The sequence below is a fragment of the Manis javanica genome, chromosome 2, assembly GCF_040802235.1.
Source record: "Manis javanica isolate MJ-LG chromosome 2, MJ_LKY, whole genome shotgun sequence".
Lineage (NCBI taxonomy): Eukaryota > Metazoa > Chordata > Mammalia > Pholidota > Manidae > Manis > Manis javanica.
In genome coordinates, this window is record NC_133157.1 from 58,405,120 (window position 1) to 58,425,060 (window position 19,941).

A 19,941-nucleotide genomic window follows, 5' to 3' on the forward strand; every position below is an offset into this window, starting at 1 on the left:
GAATTGGTAATTGCAGGCCATCCCTTTAGATTCCTTGTTTTTCTTTTTCCCTCTGAAACAACAGCCATGAAAGGATATCTATTTTCATGGCATATTTTAGATCCCTCTCAAAAATCAGCTTTGACTCTCACTAGGTTATCACAGATTTTGGATGGTAAAATTTGGTGAAGCTGCAGCGGAGAGCTTTATAGGCCACCTTTCTTTTGATTAAGTTAGTGGCTATGACTAAGTTATAGAATAATTTAAGGAAAAAAGTAGCTTCATGCAACTTTAAGCATCTGGGAGTCTTTATCTTCTCATTTGGCTCTGAATAAGTCTATCCCAGGATCTTCTGCAGGCCTTCTTTGTAATTCTGGAGAACTGAGTTCATTCCAATTCTCACACAGTGGCTAGGCCTATGTGCCCAGGTACTCCTGTCCCACAAATACAGGGAATGCATTTTCTTCATTTCATAATGACCTGTAGTCACTAAAAAATACACTTGGGAGCATGTATCTAAAACTCCAGGTGCTTGGGGCTACACACTGGTATTTTAGATGGTTGTGGAAAGGCCAGTGTTATTGAACAATTGGATTTGTTAATCACTAAAACAGTATTTTCCACGTCCAAAGTTAGATCCAACCTTGTAAGAGGTCCTGGAACGGTGTCACTTTATTGTTACTCAGCATAAGATGGGCAGTGTAGACCTATTGGATGGAAAGGGTGGCTGCATCCTGCCTCAGTCTGGCAAGAGGCCTTGCGTATCTGCAAATGTGTTCTAAGGATAGCAGGGGGCTGGGCCCATCAGCTGTCAGACACAGCTTCTGTTTATGCTCTGAACAATAACCATGTGCCAGGGCAGTAATTATTGGTTGATTTTCCTTCTAAAATAAGTGTCCTAATAATTTGTCACAAAACCAACTTAAATTGCTGTGATGTTGCCTGCAATAGTTAAATTAGTAAGAAAAAAAAAAGAAAGCAAGCCACAGCAAGAACTGTTTCAGTTTATTTCTGCATGCTGTCTGTATTGGTAAATAGTGTAATTAAAAGTCTTGTTTGCAGGTTTTTTTGAGAAGGTTATTTCGTGTGGGAAAACCCTTTGTTGTCTTACTTAATACCCTGAGCTGTAAATTAGAGAATTGGGTTTGGGGGGAGAAGTTAGTTGGCAAATAAAGGTCTTCAGTGTCTGTGCTATTCTGGAATGCCTCCCATATTCCTGGGGCTCAGATAATGTGTTTCTCTATAAAAGCATGCATAATCTGCACAGAAATGAGCTGCTTCCAGGGTAGATACTATCCAGGGATACAAATTAGGTACTTGATATTTGAAAATTAATACAACTGAAAAGTGTCTCCAGAATATTTGAGTAGTGTTACATTGGGTCTACAGGTTCATGTGTTACCTAAATTCTCTTACCAGGAGAGGTGAGGTGAATATTTATGTAGATCAATCTGATGCTCTTTGGCAAATAGGGACAAAAGGACTGGCTGGAGCATAACAGATCTCACTGAGGACAGAGAAAAAGGCCCTTCTCCCGCCTCTTGTTGGCTTTCTAAATTTGTAGTGTGTGTGTTCCAGTTCACAGGAGGCCAGAATGAGACATTTCCTCCTCAGATTTAACACGCTGTCATGGAAATGCTGATAGGGTTATAGTGCAGAGATGTAGCTGAAAAAAAGGAGTGAGAATTAGATTATTGCATTATGCTCTGTTACATCTAGAGCTCATTTTTTTCAAGTTCTCTCAAGGTTTGTTTTCATCTACAAACCAAGGAATTGTACCCTGTCCTTTCTGTGCCAGGATCCAATTAACGTCAACTTGAGTTTTCTGTGTGGACAGGGCCAGCCCGTAGCCCTGGGTGATCATCTATTATTATCATTGCCCACTTGTACATGACTTCACAGCCCTCGCAGAGAACCAGTTGTCATGCTTTCCATCTTTTGTACCTCCGAATAGCTCACTAAGTAGAATTTAAGAATGGGCGGGTGATGGGCTACCCATCACCCATCAGAATGCAAAGATCAATCACGGTTAGCAAGATTAAACTCAGTGAGATATCTTATGGAACTCTTTCCCCCTATCCCTTGCATGTGTAAGTGATTTTTTTTCTCTATTGATGCTAAAAAATAAATTTTATTTTATTTTAGAAAGCATAGATTTAAAATATGAAATAAATGCCATTCTTTTGCTTGCTCCATGTGTTCAGTTGGAAGGATACAAAAATATGGGCATTTTTAATATCTTACAAATTGTTATTGGTTCTAATAGTCACCTAATATTGAATGAGGATATTTGGAATCCTGCAAATCATTTCGAAATACTTTTTGGCTTTGGGTCTACAGAGAAGTGTATTTTTTTTTTTAAATCTAAGTTTAGTGGAAAATACCTGGAAAGACAAAGATTCATGCATAAATACCCGTATGGCCAAAATAATAGTGCTTTCTACAATATGCTAGGTATTATACAGAGCAAAACTATGGCAAAAGCCTTATAAACTTAGAATATTATGATCTCTAGTAGAATATTAGTGTAAACGTGAATAACACCAGACATTTTTCAAATATATTTTTAAAATCACCATATCACTCTAAAACAACAGTGGTATATAGGCAAATCAGTATTTTTCTACTTTGCATTTTATTTTTCCCAATGTTTATCTGTCATGTATCTACATACTTATTAATAAGTGGTAATATACCTTCAAACATTCAGTACCAAAAAATTATTTTTAAATAATGAAATTTCAAGTACTTCATTAGGAGCATTTAAAATTTATAATATTATTTATTTAGAAGACAATATTAGTCATGATATTTAGGAAATGCTATAATATTTATTATAAAACTATATTATATAATTAACATTGTGTCTGAAATAAAAACTGGGCTCATTTTTTATGATGTTCTACCTTAGACAAAACATTTTGTAATAAAACAGCTTACCTATTGAGATGCTATTTTGTCCATTAACAAGGTTTTCTTGGGATAATGCTTCTAAATTTCTCTAATAAATACATTTGAACATCATTTTTTGATCTGTTTCATGACTGAAAGTGTAGGCACACACACCCTTTCCATGTTACAGCTTCCTGGGAATTTTTTAGCTACTTTCATTTCCCAAAGTACCTTGTTAACTTATCAGTGTAAAATTTATAGATGAGAAATTGTGATCAATTTGTTCCTGAAAGGTGAATCTACCTTGCAAGAAATGATCTAGGCTTTTAACAGCTGTGGTAGCACCTCACTTTGGTTGGAAGGCAGGAGTTACAGCAATTCATACTGGTTCACAGCCTTTCAGCACTCACAGTGACACCAGTAGCTCCTCTCTTTGTGGAATTCGTTTGTTGCTAATGTCTGAAGTGAAGCCAGTGCAGCATATCACCCTTGTTCCTCTTAAAAAATAATAAACCATAATCTATATACTAGATATATTGGAAATATCTTAGAAAAGTAATAGGATCAATATTCTGGAGTTTGCTAACATAAAATTGGGGGGAAATTAGGGAACAAATACCAAAGATGGCATTTTTTTTCTTTCTTTGCCACTTCAATTATATTTGCTCCCATGTTCCTTTTCAAATAAACCAATTACCTTTCCTGTGTGATCCAATTTGCGGGTACATGATAATCAGCAGGTTAAAATGAAAAATAAATGATTGCTTTTAATGATGATCAGCACATCTGATGTGATAAATTATGATTAATGAGTAAATTAGCAGTGAATGATGTAAATGAATTTGCTTTGAAAGCAACTCTATGAAAAGATGCTAAAGGGTTGGTAGAGTTTCTTTTTTGTCAAATACGATGTCTGTGTTAAATAGCCATGTGAGTATATTACCAATGAGAGGGAATATGAAAAAGCCAATAAATATTGTGTCATTTGCTCACATCTTTGCTGAATGAGCCTGGGAGATCACGTGACTTCTCATCTGCTTCAGTGGAAGGGCCTATTGAACGAAAACAGATACATGGTCTGTGTACTTTGAATACATAAATAGTTAGCAAACTGGAGGCTTAAACTGGAACATGTTGAGAGAATATCTAAATGGTGCTGCTGATAACATGTTTTCATTAAGAATGTAGAACTCTGGCATAAGGAATGGTAAGAATGGCTTAATGGATTGTGTCTTAAGAGCATTCCAGCACCACTGACACTTTTTATCTGAAATTTATGTCACTAAGCCAGTGGTTACTGTGAGTGTCTTATACCAAAACAGATGGCCAGTCTTACTAAGCATGCCAATAGTTCAGAGAAGTTTTATGGTCCAGGCAGAGTGAATGTAGGGAATTATTTGTTTTGGTCATAATATCCCATGGCTCTATGGTAAAAAAAAAAAAAAAGGAAGTTACAGTGAGGAGACCATACAACTTTTACTGCTGTAAAACAAATGTTTGTGGTCTGGGTATTAATATATCTTGATGTAGGACAAACTAGAAATTTATTTAGCTACTACAAACTGACCAATTCATGTGCAACCTCATCTCTGTAAGACTTTGGAAAAATAATTTGAGAGACTAAAATGGACTTGAACATCTTGACCTTCTTAAATTAAAATTTATTTTCTGTAGGATTTAACTACTCTTTTCAATAGTTTCATCTTATACGTATTTTTTCTTCATCTTTTTCCTCTTTCCTCAATGATCGATAAATTTTCACAACTAAGTATTTCCCTTACACTGAGTTGTCCCAGAGACTAATGGAAAGGCAGGATTTTAAAAGTATTGAAAGAGGATTCTCTTTGGAGGGGTGGATTTTCCAGTTCCTTCCTCAGAACTGATAAGGGATAAAAATGTGGCCGATGACAAAGTGACAGTTTTCAGTTTTACCAATGGTCCAGGTAGCTGGATATTCTGATATAAATTTCTGCTGTGAATATGAATTCCTTTTTAGCATAATTTGTTAAAGTGTATAAAAATCCTTAAAAACATACACTTTCATCCAGTCATTTTACATAAAAGAACACATCGTGCAGGTTGAAATTTTACATATTAATGAAGCACATATAGGGATCACACAGACAAGGATGTGCATGAATAATTGTTAAAGCATTTTTCATAACATTGAAAAATTAGGAACAACCTTAATGTTTGACAGTAAATTAAAATATATCTGAATGCTTTATAACACAAAAATGATACTCAATTTAAATACTTACAGACAAAAAGATACTCAAAATCTGTTTTAAGTAAAATATAGGCTATAAAATAATACAGTATCAGTGTCATTTTTGTGAAAATCATTGCATTAAATGACCATAGAAAAATGCTTTGAAGTTATCCATCAAGGTGATAACCAGTAGAAAGTTTTCAAATCTGTTTTGTTTTTCTTATTTATATATAATAAATACATGCAATAACATATACAATTACTACATATATAAATATATAAATAAATATATACAGTAAAGTCATTTTGTTTAAAAATAAAAAGCACAAAAAGAGGCAGAGAGGAGAGAGCTCTGTGATAACAATGAGGTGGAATGATATCCATAAAAAAGATGAAATCCATTGCATTGCATTGTACTTTGTCTGAGGTAAGTCCTACAGTGGACTCATGCATCTGATTTGCTCTGCAGCATTTGCCGACTCAGGGCCTGCTTTGGATCCATTCGTCTCCCACTGCCACACATCAGTGTTTTGCAGTGTCAATGTTTATTACATAGACTTATTCTACATCTACTTTATCAAGCTATAAGCAAATGTCATTCAAATAGAGGCACAGTAATCATGTTTACAATATTATTATTCATTCTAAACACTCAAAGGTGTATGGCCAAGGATTAGCGGATACAGCATCTTGGAGAGCGTCTGATTAAGTACGTGTATTCATGCAACAACTATTATGTGCTGGGTGCAATTCTGAGTTATGGGACTTCAGGTCACAAATGTATTTCTCATGGTTCAGTTAATGTGAAGGGGGAGAAATACAAATGCATAAAATAGCTATAATAAAATATAGTCTATTCTAACTCATATGAGATTTACAAAAATTGTGATAAGACTGTGAAAAGGATAGTGAATTCATCTAGATAAGAGGAGCAATGGAGGCCTCAATACATTTAATTTGGGGTTGAAAATGGGTAAATTCTATAAAGAATGGGGGAGAAGGTATTTTGTGTAAGGTAACAGCATACACCAAGGTACTGAGGCCTGGGATTTTACGCCTTTGATGGGCAACAGGGCACATATTTGGGAAAATAGGTTGGTCATAGCTCTGAAACATCTTAAAGGCCAAACAAAATTTCTGGTTTGATTTGGCAGCAGTAAGTTATTAAAGCTTGTTTACTATTATTTGCATATTTTGTTGTTTGGATTTGAGTAGGAAAAGAGCTTTAATCATAGATGCATTTTTGAAAAAAGTCAAAGAAAAAGGAAAGAAAAGAAAGAGCAACAGTAATGTGTGATAATTATTGTAGCAAAAGAAACCTGAAGTGAGGGCGACTGGATGGGGCAGTATGAATAGCATATCATTAAGTGATTCTCATTCCTGGCTGAACATTGGAATCTTCTGGGAATTAATTATCCAGCCCCAACCACGGATTTTCTATTTTAGTTGGTCTGCAGTGGGGTCCAAGCACACGTAGGTTTGGTTTAAAAAAACAAATTTTTTTAAGTGTCTCAGGTAACTCTAATGTCCAACTTAAATGGCCGTTGTTCTTGGATATGAAAAAAGAGCAATGAGAAATATTAGAAGCCGAATATATATTTGATATGAAAAAAGAGGAATGAGACATATTAGAGGCAGACTTAATAACTGAATGGTAGTGGGGCAAAGAAGACAAAGAAGAGGTTACAGCTGCAGGGCAGGTGTTTGAGAGAAGGGGGTACCACAAACAGAAGTGTGGACCTAGTAAGAGAAATAGGATTGGGAAGGCAGATGACGTGGTGCATTTTCAATATAATGATTTCACGATGCTGCTAGGTGATCTTTCAAGCAGTTAGAAATAAGGGTCTGACATTGATGAGACGTTCAAGCAGGATATACCTTTTCATTAAATCAAGTCTCCTCTTGATGTGTGCCTTCTCTCCTTCCTCTCCTCCTCTCAGTGTGTCTGTTGATCCTCTGTCCTCTCCCTTTTCTTTTCCCTTCCCTTTCCATCCGTGTACCTTTGTCAATTTAATATGTATAAAATATGTCATTGAAATGCCTTAAAAAAAGAAGAGGGGAAATTGAAGTCAGGGGCAATTGTGTTTCCCATCATGAAAAAATGGAAAGTTATGTTGAATAATACAAAAACATTCTTAGTGATTTGTGTATGAATTATGTGGTATTGAGTTTTGTTTCTTGATCTGGCATCACAGTTAATTTATCCCTAATTTCAGTTGGCTTCTAGAAATTAGAAGAAAAAACTCCATAGGCCTTCTTGGTGAAGTTTCTCACTATACAGTGAAAAATAATTGCTGTAATACAGTAAGAAGTACTTATAAAACTTGAAAAAAACAGTCAGTATAGATTTTGGAAATATACAGTAAATTGAGTTACACCTGGATTATCTGTGCAGTGCGTTTATGACTTTACATTTTCTAATTTGCACAGTAGAAGTATCAGGGCTTCACAATTAGATCAAAAGTCCATGACTCACTATTAACCTCAGTGAGTCTTCCTTCCTTTCTTTATCCCTTTTATCCTTCCTTCCTCCTTTCCATCCATATCTCTATAGCATAGTAAAGCTTTCTATAATTCTATAAAATAGAAGTAATGATATAATCTTGAGGGACAATGAAAAACACTGCATGTAATATGGATAAAGCATTTAGTCCAGTGCATGGAATTCACTAAAAAGTAGGTATTTTCTTTATCCCATTTTAAAGTATAATGCTCCTTTAATCAAATTTTAAGGCTAAAGAATTGTTTGGAGAGTTATATTAAAAAGAAAATACAATAGATGACTCAAAAAAAAAAAAGATGTTTGAGTTCAAAAGTCTGTCCCAAACATGGACATCAGAAGTGACCTGTTCAGATCCCATGCAACAGGATAGATGTTCCCACAGGCCCCAGTTTGCATGGAACGATTACCATAGGAGCCAGTTCAGCCTGTTGTCTGCCCCACAATTCTCACCTTCCTTACAGCTGTACATCAACTCTGGAGCCTCCTTCTCCCTCTGTCCTGTGCCCCTTCCATTGTTCTGCTCTTCCGGGGGCACTTTCCTCCCTACACTCCTACTCAAAAAAAAAATCAAACAAATTGTAACTGAAAATCCATCATCCACACAAACTGTGGCCCCTTTCTGTTTGGGGTAGGAGCAATAAAGTGTGTGTGCTTGGAATCTAAACTCTGTGACGACAGCTTTTCTCCCTGTAAACCTTCTTATAAATTCTGCTGACACCTTTTAGGGAGGAAGCAGGTTCCTAAGGACAGGACTACCTACATGTTCTTACTATTCCCATATCCTCTCCCTTCGATCATTTAATAGCATTTTTAACCTTCCCCTTTCAAGATTTTAAGTGCATTATTGAGAGAAATATGCCTTTAAAACACAGCTCTCTACTGAAGGAAATATTATTCAGCTGAAAGAGACAAAGCCAATTAGTTATATGCTATTAGTTCTGTTCCCCATTTGTCATAGTTCCTTGATGTCTGCAGAAGCTGCTTATATATTTGCATTAAATTAGACAAGTGGCACCTCATTTCTCCTCTTCCCTTTTGCAGTGTGTAGTCCTTTCTGTGGATCTGTTTTAAGTAATTCTCAGTTGGCCAATCAAGTTACTGCAAACCTGCATTGCCTTCTCCACCTTTAAGAATTTCACATAAATTCCTTTCTTCCCTGGATGTTACTAGGAGATTTCAGTGGTTCTCCCCCATTAATGTCTAACTCTACTTAATGTAGTGTACTAAAGGGAGGATTTTGTCCTCAAAAGAGTAATTTGTTAAGGATGGTCAAAGGCAGCTGGCTGATCTTGGTAGGTTCTGTCCCCTCAATGTAACAACTGTAAGTGCTCTTTGGGATTATCACCTTGTCTTCAGGGAGCCTAGCAACTTGAAATCTGATATGGCATCAAAATGTTACGATCATGACATGCAAGGTACTATGCATTGGTAATGTTTTCAGAAACAATCTAACCTCTTAGAAGCGAAAAATCAATCTGCAGCCTGTGGCTCCTCTGACGCTGTGTAGGAAATAATAATCCTGGATTCCTAGAGCTGCTGTCTACTGTGTGAATACATCCTGAGAATGCAGTCTTTGAAAACAGCAAGTGAGCATGGCAGACACATTCTAGAATATCAGCCATGCCTCTCTACTGACTCATATGCATGTTTAGCTTCTCTGTTTTCCATTTAGAAAACAGACATTCTGGTTCTAACAGTAATTTGACCTCTACAGTGCCTAGCATTAGTTTAATAAAAAGTCATATTCCTCACTTGTCAGAACCAGCTTGAGCAGAAATGCATTTTGCAAAGAACAGTGCTGGCAGCTTTAGGTGGAGAGCAATGGCAGTTGGCTACAATAATGGAAGAACACCTATATAAATACTGGTAACTGTAAAGTTTTAGTGTCTTTTTCTCAATCTTTATGCTCTTGCTATTTCTTTATTTTCTTAGGCTAAGTGTAATATTTATGGTTTTCTCTCATAGGTACACATGGGGGTTTTCAATTTTCAGATGTGAGGCTGTCCTGTTGGGTGACTTTTTATTAGAAATCTTTCTTTTATGTTTTACATGGATTCTCTTCTTTATTTTCCCATCTTTAGACCATGCCTTAAATTTGGGCAGTATCCATAATAAAAGAAGGCCTTAGATGCAGTTTCTTAATAGCTGAGATACAGAGAAAAGGAAGTGGGTGCTCTGTATTGTTACACCCCTCTGAGAATAAAGATTTGTGCTTCCGTGAGCATTTTTTGGAGTTGCTAAGTTTGGTCCTCTCTCTTCCTCATATCTTTCCCTTGGCTGGCTGCCCAGCATTGACAGCATCAGTCTTAGAGTTTGCCCAGCCAAGATGATTATTTATGCAATGGACACTGTACAGCCCAGAATCTTAACTTTGTATTGTAGCTTGGTGCCATTTATCTTTCCTGTGGTTTGAATTTTGGGGTCCAAATCACAATGTAGAAAAACTGACATCAGAGCCTGTAAGAAAATCATGATGCTTTTGTCTGAAAGGCTAATGTCTTTCATATTAAACACATACAAAAAACTGTATACAACAATTTGATATGCCTTTCTATTTGATGTAGTGTAATCAATTTCATTTTCTTGTTTTCCAGGAATAAATTTAAGGGCTCTTTTCAGGATTCTTTTTTGAAGAATATTGAGACACTACAGTAGTAATCATCAGGATTGAGGGAACAGTCCCAGATCTGAAACAGATTCTAACTGATTATTTCACTACATTTCCCACAATTCAATAGGTTCTTCATTTCATTACTTGACTTCATCTTCCTCAGAATAAAATCCTTAGAATAGCAGAGTAGCGTCCAGAGGTCACATCTTAGGCAGATTCTTTTTTTTTTCCTACTTAAAAATTTTTATTATTTATTTATTTATTCATTCATTCATTTACATCATCTGACAGATTCCTATACTTGCCAATATTCACATGAGAACAGGTATGATCAGAAAATGAAGATAAATGAATAACACACATAAACACTGGAATGGTAGTCACATCCCTTCCCTGAGAATCTGGGCATTTTCTTTTTTCTGCCTTCCATTTAGAAATAATATTTCTGTGTTTAATAATAATTTGATCTTTCAGTGTCCCCACTCACCAGTATTTAGGAAGCACTTACTCAAATGGCCATTGCCTACCTGCAGATTGTCAAAATCTCCAAATTTCCTTCATTCTCTGGTATGAGAAATAGGATGCTGTCCCTGAAAGAAAAATCCAAGCCAGCAAAAGTGGCATCCTACATTCTAGTTTTTTTTTCTCATTTCTGTTTAGTAGATCGTCATTTTATATGATAGTCCATCACTCCATTCAGACATCTTGTAAGAAATTTCAAAACAGAACTTAAATGAAAAACTGAATTGTTAAAGTTGATTTTCATTCAGGATTGGCACCTTTTAAGCTATGGACTTTGAAAGGAAGGTACTTGAAATGACAGCATTATAGCATTTAAAGAACAATAAAATATTTTATTTTTCCAGGGAAGTTCCCTAGAAATTATAATTCAAAAATTACATCAATGTACAGTGTTCTTTATTCCTCTCACTGTTGGTCAATTTCACATCTGTTTAAGTAATTCCTGCAGTTCTGAGAATCATCTAGTTTGTCCTGCTACCGAGAGAAGCTGAAGGATGTAATACCTAGCAGGGTTGTTGAAGCCCACTTTCTTAAGTAGTGTTTCTGAACAAACAGGAACCAGTCAGTGTTCCCATCAGTTTTCCTCGCATCAAGTTGAGTCTGCTGATTAGGTGGAGACTCATTTCCCAGCACTCACATTGCAAAGACGGATCCCTCCCCCAGCCCCGTCCTTTCCTTTCCTCATCATGGCAATGATACACTAAGCTAGAAAACCTTAAAACCGTAAGAGGTCTCTGCAAAATAATTTATTTGATGTCTCCTACTTCTTCAGTTAAGAAACAGGAAATTTAAGCTGTTCCCTCCCCCCGCCCCAAGGTGATACATATATATAATGGTGGAGCTGAGATAGGAATTGGGCTTCTTTGATCCCCAGAAAACCACGATGAGAATCGGAACACACTGTTAGGCCAGCAGGAGTGTCACGGGGGAGACATAAAATCAAGACAGAGAAAATAGTGATGATGAACTAACAGCAGTGAATTTTATTTTCTTCTTTCTTAGAATCTAAAGATTGTTTTCAAAATAAATGTCAGTGGGCATTACTTAAAAACATTTTTTGGTGACGTATAACTGAGAAACAGTGAAAGAAGAGAAAATCTGAACAGGGATAAGAATATAGAAAACAAAATGGAAAGTAAAGTATTTCTGAGTTTTAAACAATTTCCAACTATAACAATTGTAAAAAATCATAGATACAGGAGAAATGTAAAGTAGGAAAAATAATTAAAGTACCTTCTCCAAAGCACCATCATTAGAGTTTTAGCATATTTTGTCCCATTGCTTTTTTCAGTTGCATTTTTCTCTACCTGATACCCTTCATACATAATTTTGTATGACATTTTTGTGGCTTATCATTGGACCATAAGTATTTCTCATATCAGATTATGAAAATTTCATAAAGTTTGTATAATGTTCCATCACTCCATAGTTTTTTTTTCTTTCTGCCATCAATTCTGTTATTGTATGAAGTTTAGTGTATTTATGATCATTGCTAAGTAAATGACATGGTGAATAGCCTTGTGCATAAATCTTCAGTGTTTTGTATAATTCTCATATTTTAGATTTCTAGATCTGGAAAAATAAGTGGATAATAAATAGGTTCTTAAGCGGAGAATATTTTTAAAACCTCAGCTTCTAGCCTTTCATCCTTAGGAATCTTTATGTCTACCTCTTTTTTTTTTTTTTTTTCTGAGAGGTCATCTCTCATATTTATTGATCAAATGGTTGTTAACAACAATAAAATTCAGTATAGGGGGGTCAATGCTCAATGTACAATCATTAATCCATCTCAAGCCTAATTCTCGTCAGTCTCCAATCTTCTGAAGCATAACAAACAAGTTCTTACATGGTGAACGAATTCTTGCACAGTGAATAAATTCTTACATGGTGAACAGTACAAGGGCATTCATCACAGAAACTTTCGGTTTTGATCACGCATTATGACCTATAAACAATCAGGTCAAATATGAATATTCGTTTGATTTTTGTACTTGATTTATATGTTGATCCCACATTTCTCCTATTATTATTATTATTTTTATTTTTAATAAAATGCTGAAGTAGTAGGTAGATGCAAGATAAAGGTAGAAAACATAGTTTAGTGCTGTAAGAGGGCAAATGTAGATGATCAGATGATCAGGTGTGTGCCTATGGACTAAGTATTAATCCAGGCTAGACAAGGGCAGCAAAACATCCACGGATGCAGAAGATTTCTCTCAAATGTCTACCTCTTTTTATCCAGAAATTACTTTCTTTGCTATTACTTTGGAGTCTTCACAACTCATCTTTTATGCACTTCGTGGAGTTGAGTTTCAAGTTAGGCAGCACACAACATATGGGTTAGGGAGTCACTTTGCCATTTCTCCCTACTTATGTTTCTTGCCCAACTTTCTCATTCAGGGCTATATATCTTGTCTCTTTAAAATTTCCTAGAGTTTCTCTTAAATGTCACTAATTTTAATAGCTTAGCAGCGGCAATGCTGCTTTCTGGCCATGTCCTGACAGCAGCATCAAAGCAAAGAGCTCAAATTTCACACTTTGATTGATGAGTTCATTTTGTTACAGAGGACAAATTGGATTTTTTTTTATACTGGTAATAAAAATTAATGTGTGATGTCGCTTTTCGGATGTTATTGGATCTGTGCGTTAATACAGATTTCAGCAATAAAAGCACTAGCAGATAACTTGACCAGAAAGTTACTTCCCTCCCCTCTAAACTACTATCCAGAAGTAAAAGGTGCTTTCCTAATCTGCTCGTTCTGGTGCATTTATGTGCTTACGTATGAATGAACGTATGCATGTGTGTGTGTGTTACTGACCCACATGGGGTTGAGGGCTGTGGGAAGAGCAGTAATGGTCTGTGTTTCCATTTTCCATATAATTGTGATGTTTATTTCTTTTCATTTCAGCACCTCCAAGGTTTACACGAACTCCTGTTGACCAGACAGGGGTCTCTGGTGGAGTTGCCTCGTTCATTTGCCAAGCTACGGGAGACCCAAGACCTAAAATTGTCTGGAACAAAAAAGGAAAGAAAGTCAGCAATCAGAGATTTGAGGTATTAGGTCCATTGTTCTGTTTCTCTGGGGGAAGAATGTATCTGCTGTATTTTTGGTTTGTATGTTATGCGCTTGTTTTACTCTGACAAGGTGTCATAATCACTGAGGGGAAATTTGTGTTGCATATGATGGCACACTAAACTCAAAAGGATTTTTTTTAAGGGATTGGGGGTTAGGGGTTCGGTGACTGACTTTTGCTTTTACTTGTACCAGGGCTCAAGTAGTGTTCCTAGCTTCCATTTGCAAGCCTCATCCTCAGACTGCTTCATCTTATGATTGCAAATGGGCTCTCACCTCTTCCCATAACCGGGTCTAGAGGATGAGTAAAAGGGTCCTTTGCCCTTGGCTCTTACTGAGTTACATGCTCATCTGTGAACCAGTCTGTGCAGGCAGCGGATGGCACAGGCTAACTAATTTAAATTAACCAGGATCTACCTCTGTTGCTGGGAAGGAGGTCAATTCCATCCCACCCCATGGCTTGGAATGAGAGGGCAATGTCTTCTCAAAGGGAATTCAAATGTCCATTACTAGCAAAAAGGGGATTAGATACTGGGCAGCAAATGAAGTTGTCGACTGCACCCCACATCTGTGTTTTACAAGCTGTGTGAACCAGATGAGAAATTTGCTCCCATGTGTTAGTGTAAAGTATTGATCTGGAAGAAACCTACCCAACAAGATTGATATTGTAGTTAAACTTAAAGAAGAAATTGATTTTATTTAAGAAAGCTTACTGCATTAAAGATGATGAACCATAGTTAAGATATTATTTTAGGTGCTTTTTAGGGGCTTTATGGTTTAGAAATTTGATCACTCTGGAGGAGAAAAATAGGTGATAAGCTACACAGAGAAAAATTAGATGAAGCATATAATACCATGCCAAAATTTAAGACAGTAAGATGATAGCTTGATTCTTAAGAGTCCTAACACCTCCAAACTGCCCTAAATTATAAAACTCACTTCCTCTTCCCTGAATGTCTAATCCACTTCATAGCCTAACTCACAATTTGGTAAATTAAAGGCAATTCCTAGTTGAAGAAACAGCAAGTATAAAATTCGGAACATTTTGTTTTTACTCATTTTCCATCAGTTCTCACACAGTGATAAGTGGTGCAAATGCATAAAAGGCCTAATTAATTATTCTGGCAACAATAAAATCTGGACTGTAGTTTACAAACAATAAATATAAGATTTTTTGTTTGAAAATCAAATACATACAAAGATTTAAACATAAATAGAGTATTAAATAATATTTGAGAAATACTTTCTATATCATGTAGAAAACAATATGTGTGTGAGCTTGACATCATGCTTGCTAGTGATGATGACTTCTTGACAAAATCTTGTAACAAAGATTAAATTATAATAGTAAACATTTCGAAGTGTGAGTGAGCTCTGCTCAGTACATAACTCCTAATGAGAATCCTACCATACATTCAGGGAAAAATAAACTATTTTTCCATAAAGTGACTACATCATATAGTATTAAGTCATAGGTTGAGAATCTTTAATATCTGTCAGATTATGTACGTATTTTTTTATTTTTGCTGGTTTGCAAACCCCCGGAGAGCAGCGGGTGAGACTAACTTTCCTCTCTCTTCTATCTCCAGAGTAAATGTAGCATCTGCCTAGAGCAGGTTTACAATAAATACCAGATACTAAATAGAGTCTTCAAACTGGAAACCACAACACTACCTTGCAATGCATGGCATACTTTTGTTGTGAGAGGGTAGGTCTAAATCTAGACAATAGTTCAGAAATGTAGACATACAGTGACATGCAACAATTGATCAAAAGTTGTTAAGAAAGTAGATCCTCAGAGTTCTCATCACGAGAACATTTTTTTCTTTGTTTTTTATTCTAGCTACATGAGATGATGAATGTTAACTAAACCTGTTGTGATAATCATTTCATGATATATGTAAATCACCATAGTGCTGTAGCCCTTCAATCTTACAAGTGATGTGTGCCAATTATTTCTCAATAAAACAGGAAGAAAGTTAGTCACAATTTACATTGGTAATAAAGATGTTTAAACCTTTCTCTACATTAAGCCATAGGATTCTCATGATTTTTTCAAAGACATACGGCATATTTGACAAAGATTCCAATAACTGCTTTTATGGGGTAAACTGTTTCAGTTCATAATGGTAGTGAATTCAGGCTTACTGTTTAGGACATTAATTTTCTGCCTGGTGAAGCGAGCTTCCATTTTACAGCAAGAATGCCCTGAAAGTGCAGAAAATGCTAAGCTAGAACAAATACTGAAATGATTTATGGCAAAATTAATGAATGCCATCAGTCTCTGAGGTTGTGAATGCCATCTCATTGGCTGCCTAAGCACTAGATTTATGCAGTTTCTCTTCATGGTTCGCTCATCTCTACTACTCAGGATGAGACACTTTAAACCAGAAGAGCTATCTGAGGTGGCATGCACTATTTCTTTGCAGTCTGATTATTGAGTGGATCCACATATGTAGATGTACTGTTAGACAGAATAATTTGAGATGTTTAATCATCATAGCAGTGAGTCTTTGGCAAAATTAATAGGGTCAAATTGCCCTAGATACACATACTAGAATATTTTCATCAGGGAACACTGAATAGTTTTCAATAGAGAGAAATCTACAGTTTTGCATATGTGGTTTCATGTCTTTCCCTTTGTTCAGTCGAAGGTTTATGAAGTTAGATCATTATTGTTTCACTTGTGTCAGAAGTCAGTCTCAAAGTGCTGCAGAGTTTATTCCGAGCCTAATGGCTGGTTCCCACCACACTGAGAATTTTAGCTGAGAGGTAGGCAATTGTGACAACACCTGTGACAGCTGTCGTTTCCTCTAATAGGTAATAGAGTTTGACGATGGATCTGGATCAGTTCTAAGAATACAGCCCTTACGAACTCCGCGGGATGAGGCCATTTATGAATGTGTGGCTTCAAATAATGTGGGGGAAATCAGTGTATCCACCAGACTCACAGTTTTGCGTGGTAAGTACTCGAGCACAAGGCTGTTGCTTGTGTTGTGGTTGAAATTCTGTGTCCCAGGTTTTCTTTTGTAGGACCATTAGAAAGCCGCTATCATGACCCTTAAATGTGAAATGAATTGAAGGAAAATGTTTACAGGTGTCACATTTTTTAAACAGACAGTAGGTGACTTCTGTCATAGGTCTTGAAAAATGTTTATCAGAGAGAGAAAAGGAGATCTCTAAGAAGTGCTAATTTCAAATGCTAGATACCATTTTGGTTTTTGGTAGAGAATCTAAAAGGAAATAGGGTTTGCTACTCTTTTGCATGGTAGCATTATTTGTGTATGAATTCTTCATACCAAGGTCAGCAACTACTTTTTACAAGTTACCAAGGCTGACATTGATATTTGCAAAATTAAAAGGGTGTCCTCACCCTAAAGATAAGTTCAGTTCCTCTTAAGCAGAGAAATCAAGAATAAGAAAGGTACCTTCTTTAAGTCAAAAGATGTGTTTTTATTTCAGTCCTCTGTATTTCTTGAATTAGCATCTGCTGTCACAAAGTGAATGGAAACGGTGTGTCCCCTTCTGTGTTTTCCCCTATATGGCTTATGCAGTTTGAGCAAAACCTGAGATGGCCTGCAAAATATCCAGCACAGTATGTCTACTTTCTAGGCTTCCTTAGAATGACACTACTAGTGAATAAAGGCTAGTGATTAATAATACTCTGTTGTATCGCTCTAACTCACTCTTTTGTGCAGAGATAAGAATATCGTCTGATTTGGCTTGCCTAGCAGTTGACATGTCTAGACTAACTTTTCTGTGCCCTTCTCTGTCTCTCTCTCACACACTTTTATTTATTTGTTTCTTTTGTTTTGCTTTGAACTTCATTTTGCTTGATTCCGTGACTTAGGAGAATAGACTTTCTTAAGATGAATGGAACTGGAGAGAAGAGATTAAAATTTACTAATCACAGAGGGGCATATATGGATTAAGAACATTTCTCCTCTGTTCCATTTTTTCCTGCTGAGGAATATATTTACTTTGTGGGTTTTATAAAATGATAATAATAAAGAAATAAAAATAATATAATAATAATAATATTAAATAGACCTATTTAGTAGAAGAACTAATTAGTTAATTCAAGAATACTAGAAACTGAGATTATTCATCCTAAAATATGTTTAAAATAAAATAAATCTCTTACTGAGTCTCAGGGGAAATACTAGCCAGGTGGATATAACTCTTTTGATGTGTGTTACAGAATACTGCTTAAAAACAAACAAGTCAGATCTGAACTACATTTCTGGACATTATGACAAGATAAGTTCACACAGGAAGTTTTCCATCCCCCCCATAAACACACAAAGATGTTGATGAAGTATCTAAAAATTAAATTCATGATTATTCTTGCCAACAAAGAGAGGCTCTCCAGAGAAGAGACAAATTATAATCATATCACCCAAGGTAATAACTCAAAGTACTATATGCTTTAGGGCTAGAATTTTAACTCTTCAGCAGGACATACATGCCGATATGAAATAAAATGGAAGTAAGAAGAGCTAGATCAGTGTTCTACCTAAAGGTGAGAATTCTAACACTATTTCTAAAGTGTAATATTCAAAACCCAGAAGTAACATAAAAACTGGTCAAAAACAGTGGATCTCATAGAGCGTGGACAGCCCTGTAAATACTCGCCCCACAGAGACACGCCCACAGCCCCCGAGAAGGTTGTCCATACCCAGGTGGACTCCTAGGTGTCAATCCCAGAGCATGAAAGCCAGTTCCAGCTCACAAGGGGCAGCAAGCTGAACTGGTGAGCGGAGAAGTCATGGTCTGTGAACTACAGACAATAGAACTGCATGAATGGGTTTTAAAAGAAATGCATTTTAAATATTTAAAAGGTAAATGAAAGAATAAAACTTGTCAGGCAAGAATGAGTCATTAGGGAAAAAAAGAACAGACATGACGCAAAAGTCAGATTTTAGAATTGGAAAGAATCTTAGAGACTATACATACTATGATATATACCACCAAAATCATGTACATATGTGTATGTACATTAACTTAGATAAAAGGTCTTAAAATACTAGAATCATTTTTCCTGCTCTTCAGATCTGAAGCAAAATCAGATTCATTTGTTGATCTTTAAAAAAACTACTCTTCATTTATATACCTAGCTTAGAACTAATGCTATTATGTAGAAAGTGAATTACAAAGGTAAAATAATGTGAAAATCATCAGAAACATTTTTGGGGTTTTTAACTTATAAGCCCCTTGAATGAGCCCCTTAAAAGGAAACAATGATAGTCGTCTGGTTTGATTTGGTTTTTATGCATTTGATGAAGACATTAAGAAAAAATTGTGGTAAATATCACTTTATTTAGACATTCACATGGACTTACATTTTCCTGCCTCCCAGCTATGTAGGGTCCCCCCATCTCATCTGCTTTTATTGGAGTAACTCCCACATAAAACAAATACATTTGAATATTTTTATGTGATCTTGGTTTTCTATGTGCGTATCTGTCATATGTAAGCACATCTGTATGAAAATTTATGACTCTAGTAAAGTAGCTAAAACTTCTTATTTTTTTAAAGACTATGTTTAGCAATTTTGGAAAAGTTTCATGAGAAAACCCAAAGGTATTTTGGATAATGGAAAAGTAGTCTAAACATAACTTCAACATAGAACATTTGCACATATCCTTGTAGAATGAAATAAATGGGGTTGGGAATTATCTGTGTTTCTTATGGTTACCTCTTTGTTAAAAATTTCTAAATAATTATTGATAATTCTATTAATAATGGTGTTTAAAAAATATTCCAGTGGTAAAATTGCTTACGTAGAATATGAACATTGCCAACAGTTAACTAAATGAATGCGAAAAGTTTCATACTACATTGATGAGCTTTAAGTCCATTTTAAGTTTGCTTTCTCTTGCAAATCACATTGGCAAATATTCAAGCTCTCTGCTCTGCAGTGGCTGGAAACTGCTTTACATTGTTCATCCAGTGGCCCCCATCAGACGCCCTTCTTGTCCACATGGGTCATTTAGTTTTTCCCCACTTTGCTGACAATGCCAAAAATGTGCCGACTGTCATGATGGGTTTTGTCTAAGTTGGCTGGATGGAGATCACTAATTTATTTCACACAGGCTACTAGAGAACCTAATTAATTGGAGATTTAAACATCTGACCTGTGTGGCTA

The 19,941-nt window shown here is 35.9% G+C and overlaps 1 protein-coding gene across 30 annotated transcripts in view; it reads left to right on the plus strand.

Moving 5' to 3' along the window:
* The window catches only part of PTPRD (protein tyrosine phosphatase receptor type D), a 2,165,650-nt gene that overhangs the window by 1,850,285 nt on the left and 295,424 nt on the right, over positions 1 to 19,941 (plus strand). For all 30 annotated transcript variants that reach the window (XM_073228519.1, XM_073228521.1, XM_073228522.1 and 27 more), the window contains 2 exons: positions 13,629 to 13,774; positions 16,614 to 16,755. In XM_073228519.1, coding sequence (XP_073084620.1) covers positions 13,629 to 13,774; positions 16,614 to 16,755 — 288 coding nt within the window. The remainder of the gene's footprint in view (positions 1 to 13,628; positions 13,775 to 16,613; positions 16,756 to 19,941) is intronic.